Genomic DNA, 18,779 nt, shown 5'->3' with positions numbered 1-18,779 from the left:
GGTCCTCGTTCTGAACATTTCTAAAAGTCAGCACTTCTACAGCAGCGTCCCCTGTCACCACACTGGGTCATTGGTTTAGATGTTCTGCTCTAGAGGGAACAGCACCACCTACTGGTCTTCCAGTCCTACTTATGGCAGCAGCCTAATCTTCCTTTGACTCCTTCCTTCAATCTTCCTTCCATCCGAGTGCTGGCCAGGCCCTGCCTTACTCACATTCTGAGATCTAACAAGATCAATCTGCAGCACTCAAGAGCTCTATCAGCAGAAGGATCTGAGAAAACTACTAAGGCACTGCGACAAATACAAATCTCCTGAACTGTATTCTCACTTCAAACCAGACATGTTCTCCATCTTTCCTGAGTAATGATTCCAGGGCAGCTACTGTATCTATTATTTATGTATTCATTTGTATTTTGCTAAATAAAATGCAGCCATTATTGGTTAAAATCATTCAATGCCTAAGCAGTCCATAATTCAAGCCTAAAGGTTTTTGAAATGAGAGGACCCACTTTCCCAGAGCTGAAAAACAAAATAAACATAAATGATCTAGTAGGTTAATATTTGGAGTGAAATGTACAAATTTCCTATAGTATGTGCAAAATGTGAGTGTGGACAAATATTTTAGTGGTGACAGGGTGGGATTCCCTATTAGTTCTTCATTTATCGGTGAAATAATAATAAACAGTAAATTACAAAAATAATCATTTTCATTTATTGGTGGAGCGGTGCAGTTTGAGAGCAGAAAAAAACTGCACGGATTATGCTTTTGAAAAAAGAACTGATATATTATCTTCTATTGGATGTTAATTCACAACACAAATGTCAATACAAACTTACATGTAGGTGCTCCTCAATGAATTTCATTTTCAGGATATCTGCAGCCGACAGTCTTAATGAAGGATCCTTGTTCAGCATGCTAATAACAGAGAAACCCTAGGCATTAGACAACCTTTTCGTGGTGCCATAATAACATTTTTAATCTCATGTATATGCTGGCAGCGAATAATAAATTTGATTATCATTTAATTCTTCTGTACTGACTGAAACAAAAAAACCCTGATTTAATTTGCTGATTAAAGTTGAACTCCCTGTTTGCTACTGCGCACTGAGGGAAGAAAAGCTTGGAAGCTTGGCTTTGGTAGGACTGTATTAAAACAGGAACCCCTTTAGAGTTTTACTCTGGTATACTATCACTGTACGAGAGCAAAGTGCTGTTAAACCCTTGAGAAAGTAAATGCATGATGTTACAAAAGGCAAAAGCTTTGTTGACCACAGAAACAGCTTAAAGAGCTGTATTGTACTGCAGTTTAAAGGAAATCTCAGCTTACTGTTGGTGACCCCTCCCACCCTCTTCATTCCCAACTGCTACCTTCAGGGAGGTTTTTAGAGTGCCTATGGCCTAGAAAATGTATCCAAGCAATCTTTTGTTCCCTGTGCAATTGGTGTATTAAACACAGCTAAGTGACTGCTTTCTATATGAATCTGACAAATACAATGTTAGTGTAATATGGGCAGAGAAAGATGTGTGTACTGTGTATGCAGTACATGTACAGTACTATATTGTTGTATTGCTACATTGTAATGTTTGTAGTTTTTTATGTTGATGCTGATAAAATAAAAAAAATCACCCTTTTGGATAGACAATAAAGTAATAAAAAAATGTTAAAATGTAATGTTACATGTAGGACACAGTCTGAACAACCCACAGAACCGTATAATGAGGATTGTACACTTAAATGGTACTGAGCACAAACATATTTCAATAGAACTACTTTGATTTGTCAGTGTTATAGCCCATGAAATCCCCAAGGATATAACTACACATCACCTATAAAACACTATTTAAAGGGCATGCATGCCCAAAGCTATTTTTCATAATTATAACGGATCCGCTTTTGGAAAGAAGAGTGTGAGAAAATAAAAGGTTACTCTGCAAACTGCGCTCTGGAGAGCCTCTCCTGTTGGCAGACCGCAGAGTCCACAGCAGTGCAATTACTTAAGATTATTGTAGACAATGGAAGAGAGACTTCTTACCAAACGTTTTTGGTAAGAGATAAACCACACGAGTGTTAAATCGCCTTTAGAATCCACAACGTTTTGAGAGCTAAGTGAAAGATTTTTTACAAACATTTCACCATTTGATCTTTAAATGCAGTGCATCGAAGGACCCACAGATCCATTTTAAATCAAAGTAATTCAACAAAATATATTTTCATTGATGAAACAGCAATTAGTTGATCAATTTAACTTGTCGTCTTTATTGTTTTTTGCAATTTATTGAAATTATTTATGATTATTATAAGTGTATATGTTACATGAATTGCTGTCAAATTATTTTATTAATAATAATAGCTTACACTTATATAGCGTTTTTCTGGACACTCCACTCAAAGCGCTTTACAGGTAATGGGGACTCCCCTCCACCACCACCAATGTGCAGCCCCACCATTTTGGTTTCAGACTATAAAAAGATCTAGCCATTCTTTGTCTCAAGTGAATGTATAATTATTATCTGAACTGACATACTGTATATAATAGAGTTTAAGATTGCCTTGTAAGAATGAGTCCAGATGTTTTCTTCCATTAACAGTGGGCAAAACGTATTTCTTGAGTGATACTGATTTCTTGTTACACCAAAAAAAGTAGGTCGAGAAACCTTACCCCTGTAAGATCGAGTTAAGCTCTTCTGAATATCTGTCTGGCAGGACCGGAGTTTTCCCCTCCACAATTTTCATGACAACAGATAAGAAATTATGGCCGGTGAATGCATGCTCCAAACAGCACATCTCATACAGTATGCATCCCAGAGACCTGCAAAACAAACCTGCAGTTTCATTCTCTGCATGGTAACAGAATAGACGCAGTCCAGATTTCTCAACTCCTGCAGAACAAGACTGGTGCAAATTACGATATGTGGACAATACTACTGACATTCAAACTTTAAGTAGAATTATTGTTTCTGAAAGTCAAAATAACAAAACTCAAGTGCTTGACTTGAGTAAAATCTCTGGTAGGGAATTGTGTGCAAAAGATTTGCACTTTCGGATTTTATTTTATTTTTAAAAATCGGTGTTGAAGTTTCCCTCTTTGTGTTCTTGTGAACATATGAACATTATACAGACCACAAAATAAATGTATTGGCTATGTTTGTATGCTTGTGTTGCTTAGGCAATTTAAAGCAAGAACAGTGAAGTTGCTCAGGTATTGATCCTGATGTTTTCATAAGCTGCCTTTGTATTGAGAATTTTCTCAATATCGTCTTTCTTAATTCAGACTATTGTCTTAAGAACGTATTTTCCCTGCAGATTTAACACTTGGGTCATTAAGTCCTTACTAAACCACAATTCAAGACATGTTCTGTATATGTTCAAATATGCTTTGTGGGTGAGTTCACTACTGACTGCCGTTGTCATCAGTGGTAACACATTGAAATTCCACTTACAAGCGGATCTCCATCCATCCACTAACCACACCACCCAAATCAGGGTCAAGAGGGAGCCGGAGCCTATCCCAGCAAGCAACAGGCACAAGGCAGGACACACCCTGGGCAGGACACCAGTCTGTCACAGGACACACACAGACACACACCCTGGGCAGGACACCAGTCTGTCACAGGACACACACAGACACACACCCTGGGCAGGACACCAGTCTGTCACAGGACACACACAGACACACACCCTGGGCAGGACACCAGTCCGTCACAGGACACACACTCACACACCCTGGGCAGGACACCAGTCCGTCACAGGACACACACTCACACACCCTGGGCAGGACACCAGGCACCACTGAGCCGCCCTAAACTGATTTCATTCCACATATTTTTTATATTCAGTAAAATCAAAACTGAACAGAATTCATCTGCCTTTTTAAAGGCACGTAATGATAACGATGTCCTCATACCTGTGAATCTAACATTGTCACCAGAAGATTTAATATTTCAGGCTCCTAAACACTATACTGAGGATTCATCCAAAAATATATACTGTAGAAGACCCGAATGAGTCTTGTCATTATTCCAGTATTGAGCTTATTGACACTGCAGAAGTATTTTAAGTTCTGTGCAATTTTTTGCAATGTTATAGCTTGTAGGTGGGAAACCTTTTGCAGATCATGCACATTGTCATCTTTAAGTTTTGGTAAAAATATATAAGGAAAGTGTAGCAAAACAGTACGTGTAAACATGCAGTTAACATGCAGTTAAAACACAATTTTCCTTGGTTAAGCACGTTGTCCTTGTTGTTTTGAAATTCATAGCATAGCATAGATGTCTCTGATATCTTGCCTGGTGTTAAAAGAACATTAAAAACCCTCTACTTCTATGCAAATAAAACCTGGGTAAAACCTAGTCTGAATTCACTGAAGTGATTTAGAATGCAGTGAGCATATGCTATAAGCCTTTTCTTAAAATGAAAAGGCAATATTCTCTTTTGAAAAGGAAATCAAACTTCAAATATTGACCTACCCAATTCCGGCAGCCCTCATTTCTAATAAAAAGCAAGTTATGCTCTGGCCTCACCTTTTCATTTTTGGGCTGATGGCACACAGGTCAGATTCTGAATGACTGCACGTTCAGCAAGACACATGACAGGTACATATCATTACAGACATAGACAAGTGTATACCCTTTTTCTATGTACAATAAGGAGGACGCAGTGTCATAGATGTCAAATCCTTATTCTCACATTGAATTTTAAGGTGAAATTAAATAATTTAATTCATATGATCTCATTCTTAACAGCTATACTCATGCATAGAAGGAAGTACATCGCTCAGGGTTAATTGACGTAATAAAACATTCGAAATAATTTTCCTCTTTGTTGTCACTCCTGTTGTTCTGCGGCCCACAGAAGATGGAGATTGTGTCTCTCAACTAATAAAATGTAACATCTGATTTGCCTCCAAGCATGTAGACTGTTTTCATCTGCCCCTGCCCTGCCCTGCCCTGCCCTGCCCTGCCCAAACCCTCTCTACCTCATCTGGATCCCCTCACCTATGACTTTGGCTTTGGATTCCTCGTGACGTCTCGCCCCTCTCGGAATTGTTTGCCAGGTAACTATGGTAAACTGGTAAACTATACCAGACTATACTGGTAAGCTATGCCAGAATCTAGACAGATCATTAATATGGATGAGTATGGGCAGTGGTCCTAGAACTGACCCTTGTGGTACTCCACTACCTATGTCATCCCAATGTAAAGGGCTCCTTTAGCATCTTATATTCATATACTCCAGCTGTGTGTTAAAGGTCATTTAATTAATGAGGTTCGTGCTTTTATCCCAAACAACTCACATTTATACTTGTTTATACAGCAGGGTATTTTACTGGCAGAGTCTGAATGAACTTCCTTTCTCAGAGGTGGAACATTTGGCATCTGGACCCACAGCTTTCTATGTGATTCTCTCAGACAGGCCACCTTCAATTATGCCTACAGCATTATACCTACAGCAATCAAGCTAAAGGAGTAATATCTTTTGTTGTCCTATCTTTAATTAAAAATAATATGAATCTCTAATTCTGAATCAATATCAATTTGTCAATGTTAACTCAAATACCAAATACTTCACACCTGGTGCTAGTATAATATCACCTGTTGAGCCCAGTATTTTGTTATATCAAGGAACAAAACGATTCAATCAACATGATCAGTCTGCTCACTAATTAATATGTTAATACTTAAGTATTATGTAAAACATAAGATTGCTTGAATTGCTTCCAGCCATAACATTTGTGTTCATGGTGCAAATTGTATTACTCCTGTTGCTGTTGCTATGACTAATTGACACATTAGTGTTCTTCTATTTAAAGGAAGCCATGTGTTTGTATATATACTGTAAATCCAGACTCATGTGTACTGAGTTTCATCATACTTGTTAATAGGACATGTGAGTGTTTTCTACATAGAAGATGATTTTAGCATGGTAAACAGAGCATTAGAAAATAGAACTGGAGAACTCCTATGCTGTTAGTACAAATATGCTAAATTCATCATAGGAATTACTGAGGTTTAAATGGTAGTTGATTTAATTAATATTACAGATGGTCGCTAGTAATATTTTTCTTCTTACCATCCTACATATGAATAGTCATATCAAATACACAGTCTTGATTTCACATGGCTATTTTGTTTTTTTTATTTTTCTCCTTTCTTTAGGAATCATCATCTGTATTTGTCTGCATAAAATATGAATTCATAACAACGCTGACAAAGATTAAAATGCTGAAGGTGCTTGACGCATAAATTATGATAGAGTGCCTGAGGTTAGATGTACAGTATTATTGAGATTCCAGCTTGGTTGTCCTCCTACCCGGGAGAAATATTATTTCCTACTCTATTTGAAAATTAATCAGCATTTCCGAAGTAAGAAAACATGTAGAAGTAAATATTCAAATGATTATGTGTGCAGAAGAAGGAGGAAATATAATCAATTAAGTCTTTCCTAATACAATTTTAATTGTTTTATTGTGACTTGCATGGGATTTTGCTTGGATGGAATAAGTCTTATTCCTTCTTCGTAAGCATTGTATATACTGTACTGTCAACTGCACTGTAATAAGTGTGACATGTTACTGATGCATTACTGTATGTGTCATAGTATTCAGTTATACTCTTTCCTTTTTTGTACTGAATGGAAAGCATGTGAACATACCATTACATTTCACTGACATTACAAACATTACATTTCTGCTTATACAATAATACTGGATGAAGAGCTGCCGGTACGCAGAACACACAAACACAAGCAACTTCCTCTGCGTATGAGGAACTGACTGAACTTTTTTGGTCATTTAAGATGAGGTTTTCCATAGGTCAGTGTTTTCAATTAATTAGTGTTTTAAAACTGTGGTATGACAAGATAGCTCTACACTTTAATCAATTTCACTCAAAAATAAAGTGAATTCTAGCGGTGCACAAGTTTAGTACTTAGCTGTAGCCACTAAAGCAAACTTGTACTCACGCAGAAAATGACTGCGTAGCAAGTTACTAGTAGAAAGATGGACAGGAAATGCAGTAATAAAACACACATTTACAGTAATTTTAAGTCTTGTTATTTTTTTAGTTCTACAAAAGTGTGTGCTTGTTTTGTACAAGGGTGAAATCTTTAGGGTTTAACTGTTGCATTTACATTTTAACTAGACCCTAACGGTCACACTGGCAATTCTGCTCATTAAAAAAAAAGATTAAGTGACCAAAATTACAGACTTGTTACAAAGGATATACAGTACGTAATCTTAAAGCTCTTGTTATCGTTCGTGTGTTCAGTTTTGGATTTGTCCAAGTCGAGCAAATATCCACGAGTGACCCCCCTCCGGAGAAGATCTGGGGGAGCGGCTCTCTGCCGCGTTCTTCTTCATTACCACGACGCAAGCAGGGAGCCGAAAGACGCGGTTTCCACCGGCTGCCTGTCTGAACACTCCCGCACTGGCAAGAACGTACTCACCACACATCGGACTTGGAGTCATACCCCTGGTGGCTGAGGACCTCTGGGCTCATGTAGTACGGAGTGCCTGTGAAAGTCGTGGCCAGGTCACAGGAGCCCATGAGAAGACGAGAAACTCCAAAATCTCCTAAACAGGAGAAACGCACTGTGTGAACGAGAGAGGGTACTGAATGCACTCCTAAGCTGTTACCATTGGACGTACATGTAAGGTGTACCGTGTAGTATGTAAGAATGACACTTTGGGTATATACTGTATATATCCATTTAAATCCATCATTTTCCCTGGATTGGTGCCTTTCTTTGTCAGAGAAAATGGAGAAATGCTGCATGCAAGCATTCCAGCTCCTAACTTATTAAAAAGCTCTTCTTTGGAGACTCTGCACAGATAAGCAAACATCCAGGCGTGTCCACTGAGGAAGGACGATCTTACCTATTTTCACAATGTTATTTTTCAGGAAAATATTTTTTGTTTTTAAATCCCTGTGCAATATCCTCCTGAAAAGCAAAACAAGAAAACAAAGGAAACATTAAAACCTACCACAATACACTTCTTTAAAATAGTTTGTTTTAAAATTGAGGAAAACTGTATAGCCAGAGCCTTTTAACACTTGACATTAGACTAGGTGCATGTGGGTACAGGCCTCTACTACAGAACCCACTGGATACCTAGCACTTTAGCTTTTATTATTATTTTTCTAATTATTTTTTATTTTTTATTCATGTTGTTCACTTTGAGCATAATTTATCTCATTCACATCCAGTGAAACTTTTATCTCTGTGAGAGAGCAGAGTTTATCTGAACTGTTAATTACAGTACAATAAAACCGCAAGGCTTTTCATGATGTGGTTTGCTTGTTTTTTTTGTTTTTTTTTGCCGTAAAATTATGGCTTGGATCCAGAAGGAAACCAACACTCTCAGAAAACAATTTATTATTGCTGGCAAATCAGAGGTACAAACTCTAAGTGACAGCCAAAAACCTGAAGGGAATTTCAATTGAACAATCTGCCGAAGGAACTTTATCATTACTGAGAGTGAGGAGGATTTCAGCAGCAATCAAAGTGGCTATCCACTGTAAGTGTGGACTATTAAACTTGGTGGTTTGTTAGAATAGAAAGTGGACCCCAGCTGTCAACCTCTGGCAGAGCCAGGAGACTCTTCAAACTTTTTTACTTTTGGCTTTTTTTTTAATATTTTGATTTTTTTTTAATCAATTCATTTTCATGAGAAAATTAATTCTGACTGTCAGCCTTACATACCATACTTTCTGATTCCCCTAAATGCTCAGGGATGCTGTATACAGTATGTTGGTTTCAGTACACTAGCAAAGCATCTACGTTTTAAAAAAAAATATGCATAAAAATCAAATCAGTATTATAGAGTTACCTCTCATGCATATAGTGAACGCCTAGCAAGAGCTGTATAAACCACTCCGTTATCTGGCTTTCAGGACATGACTTTTTAGTTTCTTTGTACTCTTCGATTTTACATTCCAGGTCTTTATCCTGAAACACATGCACACAAACAGTTAGCAATCGGAACTCACCGTTATGTGCCTAAACCAAAACAAACAGTACAAGAAGACCGCTTTAGGTACAAATAGCAGAAGCGTGTCAGTGTACAAAGAACGTCTCTTTGGAAGCTGTTGGTTTACTGTGTTGTTCACGTTGGTAACAATTCAACCTTTGAGTGCTTTTTCACATTAAACCATTAAAAACAAAAGCACAGAGCCTAAAACCGTGCTCTGAATAATAGAAATGCAGAGGGCTTTCCCTTGCTTTCTGTTTCCTGAAATTTAGTCCTCCCACTACCCTGTAATAAATAACATTTCTTTAGTTTTACCGTTTCATCTTCCCGTTCTTATTGACAAAACTACACTGTGACCACTATGCATTGTGTTGATAAAGGCAGTGAGTGGCATGAGACAGTGAGCAGGCTCCAGGGCATGAATATACAGTAGCATATTCCTGTGAATTGGTGCATTGGCTTCAAAGCAGTTACAATGAGGTTCAAAATCGGTTATGCTGAGAACACTGAACAAATTACAGGCACCTAAACAATTCTGGGAACACTGATTGATTTATAACACTAGGTTTTATGTGCCCGTACGTTGTTTATTAACTGCATGTTTAATTTTGTCAAGACAAAGCATTCCGTTATATATAAATACAATGGAATATTAGTTTCCAAGGGAAAACTCCTAAGCCACAAAAATGCATTTAATGTGCCATGACATTTCTTGTAGTTTACAACTTTGCACTACAGTATTTCTTTATGATTGTATGCAAAGCTTTTTTTTTTTACAATACAAAAGCCGTGCTCTTGTACTCTACTACTCATGACTGAAACTGTGTAGTACTCTTAAGTGGCCTGAGTTTCCTGGCCATTAGCTAGGAGTCACAAGGGATGTCTGACTGACTGCATTTCATGCCTTCAAAGCTTACAGCTCTGTTAAATTCCAGTTAAAAAAACAACAAAACCCCAGAGGAAACCAGAGGCAATTTGAATCAGTGAGCATCTGAGGTGCCCAAATGCACTGCAGAATTAGAACAAAACAATCCTCTGACTGTAGCATTATCCCTCACTTCATGAAGCACAGAAAGTATATTAAAGACAGGGAGGAACAGAGGTCAGTGCTTCCAGGTCTGCATACAACACGAAATCCACATGCTCATGAACAAATGAAATTGGGGTCAGGTGAAAGCGCATTTTGACAATGTAGATTGTAAGTTCTGGACATGTTGTTAGTCTTTGATGATTCATTTATCATCCACAGGCAACACAGCTGCCTTGCTTCACTCAGAAGGAAAGGGATTAGATTAAAAACACACAGTATTTTAGATCACCGGTTTTGATAACATAATGCCATGATCAGACTCCCACATTTTATACTTTTGTCAGAAATGGGATTGAAAAAAAGTAAAATACTTCTTCAAGACATGCAGCCAATTACTAGATATAGTGGTTTTAAATATATTTGCTGATTTCAGCCTATGGATATTAAATTTCACAGGGCTCCAAAAGTACAGTCAATTTAATCAATCAATTTAATAAAGCCCCACTGGCTTTATGAAAATGATATACACAAAGAAAAATAACAATACATTCCAAGTGCTTTTTTTTAAGTTTAGTTTTCCTTTCATCAAAAGTGTTGGATATTGGTACCCACTGTTATGAAACAGTAGTGATGGAAAAAACGCATGATGCTGAACTCTAATAGTATCACATTTCCAGCTACCAGTTTCCAGCTTTTTTCTAATCAATGTAGGGTGGGCCCAAAAAAAATAATACTGCAGCTCTGTCTTGTTATCCTTTTGTCATTCTGCCTTTCTGTCAATCTAACCATGGTGCTCTGTACACCAGTATCCACAGGTTCTGTTCCACACCCGGACGCTTCATCTTTCAGGCTTCTTGAGGATTCCTCATCGTGGCTGCAGCAGCAATGCGCAATCTGCACACTCCGGCTCCTATTAACTTGGTTTGGAGGAGCTCCTCAGGGCACTCCATACCTTGACACTTTGAGATCAAGAGACTCCATATAGCACAAGCCCCGTGAGACTACAGTGAGGCTGCACACATTACCCCACTTGATTGCTGGGTTTTCTTGCTTTCAGAAAGAACATGGCATATTTTGTGCTTTGGATTTTCACAAATTGCCTCGGAGTGGATTAAAATCCATTCAGTTTCTTTGTCTGGTTTCCCCAAACGTGAAACTCAATCCAGGAGTAACGTAACACTTTGTGATTCTGTTTCTTGATCTTCTTCCTTAGTAGGAGTTTCAATTCTAAAGCAGATATGAGCTATAAATATTGACGGGACTTCGTAATCTAGCCAGTCAGATTTAAAAAATGTGGCTGTCATTCCTGTCCTGTGTGAGTTTGAATAATCAACACCATTTTATAACTGCAAATTCGCAATTACTGGATCTGTTTTCCAAAACGGAGAAATATATTTTATAGTGTAGTGGCATAAGCAATTCATTAACCACAAAACAGGCCCAAGAGCTTGTCACTGGAAATTATTTAAGAGAAATATAACTAATTTCATTGTACATTGCATGTGGCCTGGATTTATTTTAAGATGTCTGCTCAGAATTTATTAGTTCTAGCAATATTACAGATACATTGTTGTGTTGTTGTCATAAAGTAGAAAAGTAATAATCACTGTGCGTACATGTGCTTTTAATGAAAATGTAATTCATTATTTACAAAAACACTTATAAAGCAAAGTAGCATTTTCTTTATTCTATTGGTTATAAGGCTCATTTGTTGGGTTTTAGATGTCTATCGGTATGTATTTAATGTGCAATATGAAAAATAAACTGTAGATCACAATAACAATAAATTGCATGTATATTGCGCTCTTTAATCCCACAGCAATTTACATCTAGGAAGAGACCAGCTTTACCCATCTCTGCGGTGCAGCTCCCACATGGGTGACACATGGCAGCCTTCATCCACAGTCCCACCACACAGCCAGCCACCTAGAGAAACTGCTTCACCTGTTGATTTCAGCTGGTATTTAAGCCAAACAATTCTATGGCTTCTTCAATAATCTTTAATTAGTAAAGAATTGGGTTTAACATCTATAGCACAGTGTCCTTGGTCACCGTACAGGGGGCAATGCCCTGATTTTGCACAGATGTGTCCCATCCCAGTACTGACCAGGCCCAGCCTTGCTTACCCTCTGAGGTAAGACTAGAAGGTGCGGTTATGTGGGACTCCACCCAGCCTGAGACCCAGCTGCCCTGTGGCTTGATTAATACTGAGGTGGCCATGTAGTGTATATGTATTGCATACTCGATGGCTCTTAGGATGATGTTAGCTGGCAGGGAGGAGTTATCTACTGGTGAATTACCTAGCCCCCGGCACTCTTATCCTGCTGTATTCTGTAAGCCCAGGTTATTACATTACTTCACTGCAGTGCACTGAAAACCTGCACCTTCTTTTCTGATCTTTGCCTCTGATGTTCCAATCACAGCAAAATGGGGAAAAAAATAGAATTTCAGTCCCTAGCTGGAGCTTTTCCCCATTTTGCTTACAATAAGTGACGTGCGGCGACTGTCGAGTCAGAATTTAGGAGCATTTTGTCGTCTTGCAGCGTCTTGCTTTTCCTCCAGCCATTTCAGCGGTGCAGTCAGTGTTCGCGTGGCAGGTGCTGTCCTAAATTTGGCAACACTTAGAGGTCCACAGGGAGGTGGGGCTGTAGAAACCTCGGATAACGCTAGCTGGCGGATCGCACTCAGCACAATCTTGAGGGATCCCCAGGGGGGGCGACCCTGTAGATGTGCCAGGCTCAGAATGGAAAGATCTGAGCTTGCACTTTCTGTGTTCCAGCATCATATCACCTGACAGCAAGGGTAAATAAGTCAAAACAAATCTGTTCGGGGGGGAAGGTAGAGTGGAATAGTCATTTATAAAGTCAAAGTCGAAGCAGAAGCTCTGGGGATCAGGAGAGAACTAGATTAAAAACCCAACGTCACCCAACAGTCCTGAGAGAAACGTTCCTCTGACTCCAAAGAAAGCAACAATTACAAAAAGATAATTGTGTTACCAAAATAATTATACTGGAATTATTATCGCAATCTTAGAATTGTAACACAATGTATCACATACTGTGCAATTTTATTCGGGTGTGCACATGGCAGACCAACATGTTCTGGGGTTAAGATCTATTTTATGTGTGTGTGTTTGGTGAGGGAGCTGATCAGAAAATGTCTAGTGTGCTGTGGGTAAGTCAGAAGGGATAACTTATTGGGTATGTATTACTGATAAATCATAGTAGTGGATCAATAATAACCCCCCTCTGAAATATCCAGCTACCATAGTTCCACCAACAACAGTACAACAGCGGCAACACCAGATACACTATTACAACAACACATTAACAACATTAGTTAAACAAGGTCTTCTTTTATCTACACCTTCATTTGCAAGCCTGTTGGCTCAATTTGACATGTATATCTCCTTCTACCAGTTTGCATGATCTTTTTAATTGAAACAATAATGGCCTCTTTGAACCCCTTTCAGATTGCAGCTGCTAGATTCTCCATTTTTTACGGCGGAGTGTATGAGAGGGAATAATAACTTTAGAGACTTTACATTAAAGACAAGGCTGTCAAAAGAATATTTACACCTGAAAAAAATAAAAACAGATGAAATCTGAAACCACCTTTTCTCAAACTGTGGTATTCCCGAGTGAAACTGCTTTTTTCACTTTTTCAACTGTTATAGGTGCTATAGGCAGAAAGTTTGAAGCAACAATGAAATAAAGGGACTGACGATGAGACCAGTATTGCTGCTCCTTCTGGACTCTGATCATTGGACAACTCTTGAACTTCTCTTTTAGAAACACACTAAAGATGTGGGTGACATTGTCTAGTAAGTGTAGTGACAGCTCAAAGTTTCTAAGAAGGCAATACACCCGTCAAGAGTATTTTTTACCTAATAAATGAGCATAGACTGGGAGAATATTAGGTATGTCGATTCATCAAAAAGCTTAATGTTATCTCTGTGCAGATAAGACATTGTCAGATCAGGGAATATATCCATAACGAGACAATTGAATGCATATAAATACCACAGAGCCCCATCAATATGCCAATTGTGAGAGTTCTCGTCAGGGAATCAGGGAAGGTTTTAAAGTTTTAAGTTTTTTTTTCTTAGTATGGAGAATCCTGCCACAGTTCCAGAAAAGCAAATACTTGAGAGGTAATTCAAGGGTTTGAAATAATTAGCATGAGGGGTAAGATTAAAGTCTGGGAGATCATGTCTGGAAACACCTATGACAAGGAAAAAACAAGACTTGAAAACAAGCTTGATAAGTGCATAAAACAAGCTTTCATTCTAAATGTTGCTGACTCTATACTCAGAAGTGTATAAAACATGTCAGAAGCTTAAAGATGAATTAGTTTATGGATTTATTAAGTTTAATACATTGATACATAAAGCAATGAACACTTCTTTCTTTCATATGCACAAATGACAAAACTTGCATAAGAAATCATGACATTTGTTTAAGGATCATGTGGTACCATGCTCTAAAAATGATGTGAACACAAATTTCATGACTTCTTGTGCATACTGTGTATTATGTCACTTATGCACGTTCCTGTAAAGCTCTGTGCATGTGATTACACATTCACATCTTCTGTAGCAGTTATGAAGGCATTATGAAGTCACTAAGCAGCAACATTTCAAAAAAGCGTTAACTTCAAAGTTGACATCAAACAGAGCATGAGAAATTATGCAGAAGACTGCACAATCATTGAATCAAGAATCCCAAAAAACACAAATATGGGAGCTATAATTGGACCCTTCCATCTAGTGTATATTGTGGCACTTTTACTAATTAATTAGCTGTGCTGCTGGCCTAACACTGGTATCCAGAACTCTAGCAGACTGACATTTTGGAGCTTTCAATGTAAGGTTAAAGATCACTTTGAACAAAATAATACATTGTCCTACAGGTTAATTAAATCTAGCCTCCAGCTTCTAGCAAAAGAGAGATTCTTTTTTAATTAACAACAAATGTGCTCATGAATTTCAGAAAGCACGCCAAAAGGACATTGCATACGGTCCGTCACACATAAAACATGTGAAACATTTTCCTGACACTGTGCAGAGTTTAAGAATGACCTTGACTGCTAGGTCCCCAAAGACTTACCTCACAGTATTCTGTTATTATGCAGAAACTGTCTCTCTCAAGAAAGCTTGTGTAGAATTTCAAAATGGTTGGATGATGAAGTTGGGATAATAGCTGAGCCTCCAAATTGGCTTGTACTGTCTCGTTAGGATTGAGGTCTCCCACAGGTATCTCCTTAAGCACCTTTCTGTAAAAAGAAAAATCAATGCTGATTTTTTTCCCCCCACATACGCAACACCTTCTTAACAGGGAAGCAGACAACCACCTTAAACATAACCTAAGTAAATCCTGGCACACTAACAGTATCTATAATAAGACTATAATAAGACAGAACCTTCACAGATTTTGTGTGTGGGTGAAGAGGAGGGCGGTGGGTCTTTTGTGCTGTTAGCAATCTCCGGTGTGTCTATGAGATCTAGCACAATGTGTTCTGTACTTTCTAATACCTTCTGAGGTACATTCACAAAGTGTGTGCAAAGTGAAGAAAAAAGATACAATTATACAAAGATAAATATGTGATTAAAATATTACTATTGCCATGCTCATAATCTAGGAAACTCAACACATCACTTGCTGGACACTTCTGGGGAGGGAAACTGCTGGGTAGCTGTAAGGTGGTGGTGGGTGGGAACTGTGCGTCCCTGCTGATACTGGAGCACGGCCACTGATACTGTTGGTCTGGGTCCTTATTCATTAAGCTAGGTAGCAAAATTCAAAGTGGAGTACTTATCTGGATAACTTAAGTGGAGCACCTGAGTAATCGGGTATGCATTGAGACTCTTCTTTTTAAAGTACATCTTAAAGCTTATCTTAATTTAAATGTGAAAGGAACTGTCTCAAGTCTTATTTGTACTGTGACCTGCAGTGACTGGAGTTGGGGTTTGACTTTACACGTGTGCAAAGAATGTACTTCTTCTCCATGTGTTATTTTTTAAATGCAGGCTTGTTCCAGATTAATTTCCCTCATCTTATGAGATGCAATTACAACCTATGATTATGTCATTTAATGTCCAGGTTCTATTAAAACACAGCGTATTTTCTTTTAATGTATACTATTCTAATTTATATGTAACTAAATACTATATTAATTTCTCTGCCTAACCAGCCTATTGCTACTTCTGACAAAAAACAGCACTGCACTCCTGAGTGAACATGCCCGAGTTTACAAAAATAGTTTTTATTTTCTCATTAGAAATGAAAATTGAGCTAGTCTAATTCTTTCAAGCAAATTAAACCAACACCATTTATCTTCTCTGCATGTCACGTCATCAAGAATTTTCAACATCTCATTTTCAAAATATTTTTAGACATATAAGACATCACAGTAACTGATAATACCCCAGTCTCAGACCTATTTATGTGCAAAATGAGAATGTGTACATTTGTTCCGGTTTCTGTTTGGCTCAGCTCACAATTGATATGTGTAATAAATGACAAAATCACCCTGGAAATTCCGGCCTTTTGAAAGTATTTTATGGTAACATTTACAAAAAAATAACTCATTGTGCTTTAAAAATATAGGAGCTGCATGTGATATTTTTGGTGCTTATCTGAGAAGCTTCACAAAAGCTGAAATCATAGTCACTTATAGGATTAGACAAGCACTATTCTGAAGAATCTTTTCTTTTTTTACATAAAAATATGATTTTCTAGACACTATACTGTACCATAGATACCCAATGATACATTAAAATTCACACATACTCACACATAGAAAAGTTTAAGTAGAAACATTAATTCAGGAGTAGTTTTTTGCTTTTTTATCTGATGCTTTTTTAAGTCTTAGAGGAAGTATACAAGCAGTTTAGGCAAAGACCCCTTTGCAGCACCAGACATTCAAAGAGAACAGGTGACATTTCTATATAAAATGGAGATTGATTGGCCTGATCATATGTTGATACAAGGAAATGGAAATGGAAACAAATGACAAGCCTGTATATTAAAATGAACACCTCACGTTTGACAATGTTTTATGCACTTGTTAAGCGAAAGCCCAAATGCACTCATCAAAGCTACACTGCCAAACAAGCCATCTCCTTGGAGGTCCTGTAGTTCAGATGAGAATTAATAACCCTCTGAGGAGTAACCTGATGTACACAAACACCCACCCTCTTCTGTTTTTTATACTTCACATATTACCGCAGTGTTTCTTGTCAGATCTCACTAGCCAAGCAAAGGTGGGCCTGGTCAGTGCTGGGATAGGATTCTCATTTCATTTCTAATTAATACCTGTTTTCATTTCATTTCTAATAAATGCCTGTTTTCATTTAATCACTAATAAATGCCTCTTCTCATTTCATTTCATAAATACCCGTTTTCAAAACCTTAGTTAAAATACTGCAACAACTAAAAGGTTAAATATCTGAAAACGGGTGGTCCCACTTTAGTTAATCTAATTACTCCCATTAAAAACAGAACTTTCTAATTTCCCTCGATTATAATCATGCTGCATAGCTTCTTTAACTAATGATTTTGCTTTAAAGGGGGAGATTGTGAACCCAGCAGAGCTTCAGTGAAAATGAAAAATGAGCAAAAAGCGTCTGTCAATCCAAATCCTTAGCCTTCTTTATATCTCCAAGTCCCCATTGTGTTATAGGGAAACGAGGAACTGGAAATGATCACCATATTTTCTTTTGAAACACACTGATTACAAACAAAATGTTAATTATGCTCAACTGACCCTTTGTCTACAAGTTGATTATCATTTCCCTGTTTGGATACGATAGACTCCTTGAGCTATGTTTTCTAAACCTAGTCCTGGAGGAACACTGTGCCTGCTGGCTTTTATTACAGATGAGCTCTACAATAAATCCCCTTTATTAATTGATGATTTAATTTATCTGCTTCGTTGTTCAGGCTTTCATTTCACATATTGTTTCTTCGGTCAAAAACACAGAACTTCAAACTACCTTCAAGCTTCCTCCACTTAACCTGCTTGCTGTTGATTCTGATTCAACAGCTCCTACTATTTGATCAATTGATGATGACCAGAGACAGCAGTATCACACACACCCAGCAATGAGTACCGTCCTTCTGTAGAGCTCCATCTGGAAATATTTCAGAAAACACCCCTGGGTGAGGGAAGATCTTGCACTCAGAAATTGGTACAAAGTTAATATCAGTTACAAGTCCCATTTGAACTTTAAAGGCCTGAAATAAATGTACAAATATTCCCCCAAGATAGAAAACGAAAACCATTTCTGACTGTCAATAAGGACCAGGCTGGAACACAAACTAGCCGCCACATTGTTCCTCCAGGACCAGGGCTGGGAGCCACTCTCCTAGAGGAAGATTATTAAAATGCACATAAAATGCTTAGTTGCAGGTCAGCCATCAGAGTGAACAGAGGGTGGCACTCCTTACTGCTCTCTGAAAGGTGAACTGAGCACAGACAACATTAAGCGTGACAGCTGACCCAGGGACACCATCAATAAGAGGTAAAGTGAATTTATTCCCTTTCTTGGCATAACTATCACTTTTCTCTCTTATTTAGTTCAGAATAAAACACAACTGAACTTCCTCACTGTCAGCTTAATAGCTTGGATCTCAGATGCTCAATCCTGATCCCTCATGTTCCCTGTCAGGAACAGTCCATTCTGCTGTCTGCTCACTGAAATGTTTTTACACAGCCCGACAAAAAGAGACAGCAAAACAATGGCTAGAGGTGTGAAATTGAAAGTTTAAATGTATAC

General features: G+C 38.0%; 1 protein-coding gene across 6 annotated transcripts in view; it reads right to left on the bottom strand.

Annotated features, from left to right (window-relative positions):
• The window catches only part of nek11 (NIMA-related kinase 11), an 88,076-nt gene that overhangs the window by 52,069 nt on the left and 17,228 nt on the right, over positions 1-18,779 (bottom strand). For all 6 annotated transcript variants that reach the window (XR_011190821.1, XM_015356958.2, XM_015356950.2 and 3 more), the window contains 6 exons: positions 15,109-15,274; positions 8,830-8,948; positions 7,876-7,940; positions 7,446-7,572; positions 2,662-2,811; positions 838-916 (listed from right to left, as the gene is read on the bottom strand). Coding sequence is in view for 5 of the 6 variants with exons in the window: in XM_015356958.2 (XP_015212444.2) it covers positions 838-916; positions 2,662-2,811; positions 7,446-7,572; positions 7,876-7,940; positions 8,830-8,948; positions 15,109-15,274 (706 nt within the window). In the remaining variant the exon portion in view is untranslated. The remainder of the gene's footprint in view (positions 1-837; positions 917-2,661; positions 2,812-7,445; positions 7,573-7,875; positions 7,941-8,829; positions 8,949-15,108; positions 15,275-18,779) is intronic.

The sequence above is a fragment of the Lepisosteus oculatus genome, chromosome 10 (assembly GCF_040954835.1).
Source record: "Lepisosteus oculatus isolate fLepOcu1 chromosome 10, fLepOcu1.hap2, whole genome shotgun sequence".
In the NCBI taxonomy this organism is placed as follows: domain Eukaryota; kingdom Metazoa; phylum Chordata; class Actinopteri; order Semionotiformes; family Lepisosteidae; genus Lepisosteus; species Lepisosteus oculatus.
This window is presented reverse-complemented; position numbering and strand designations above follow the sequence as displayed.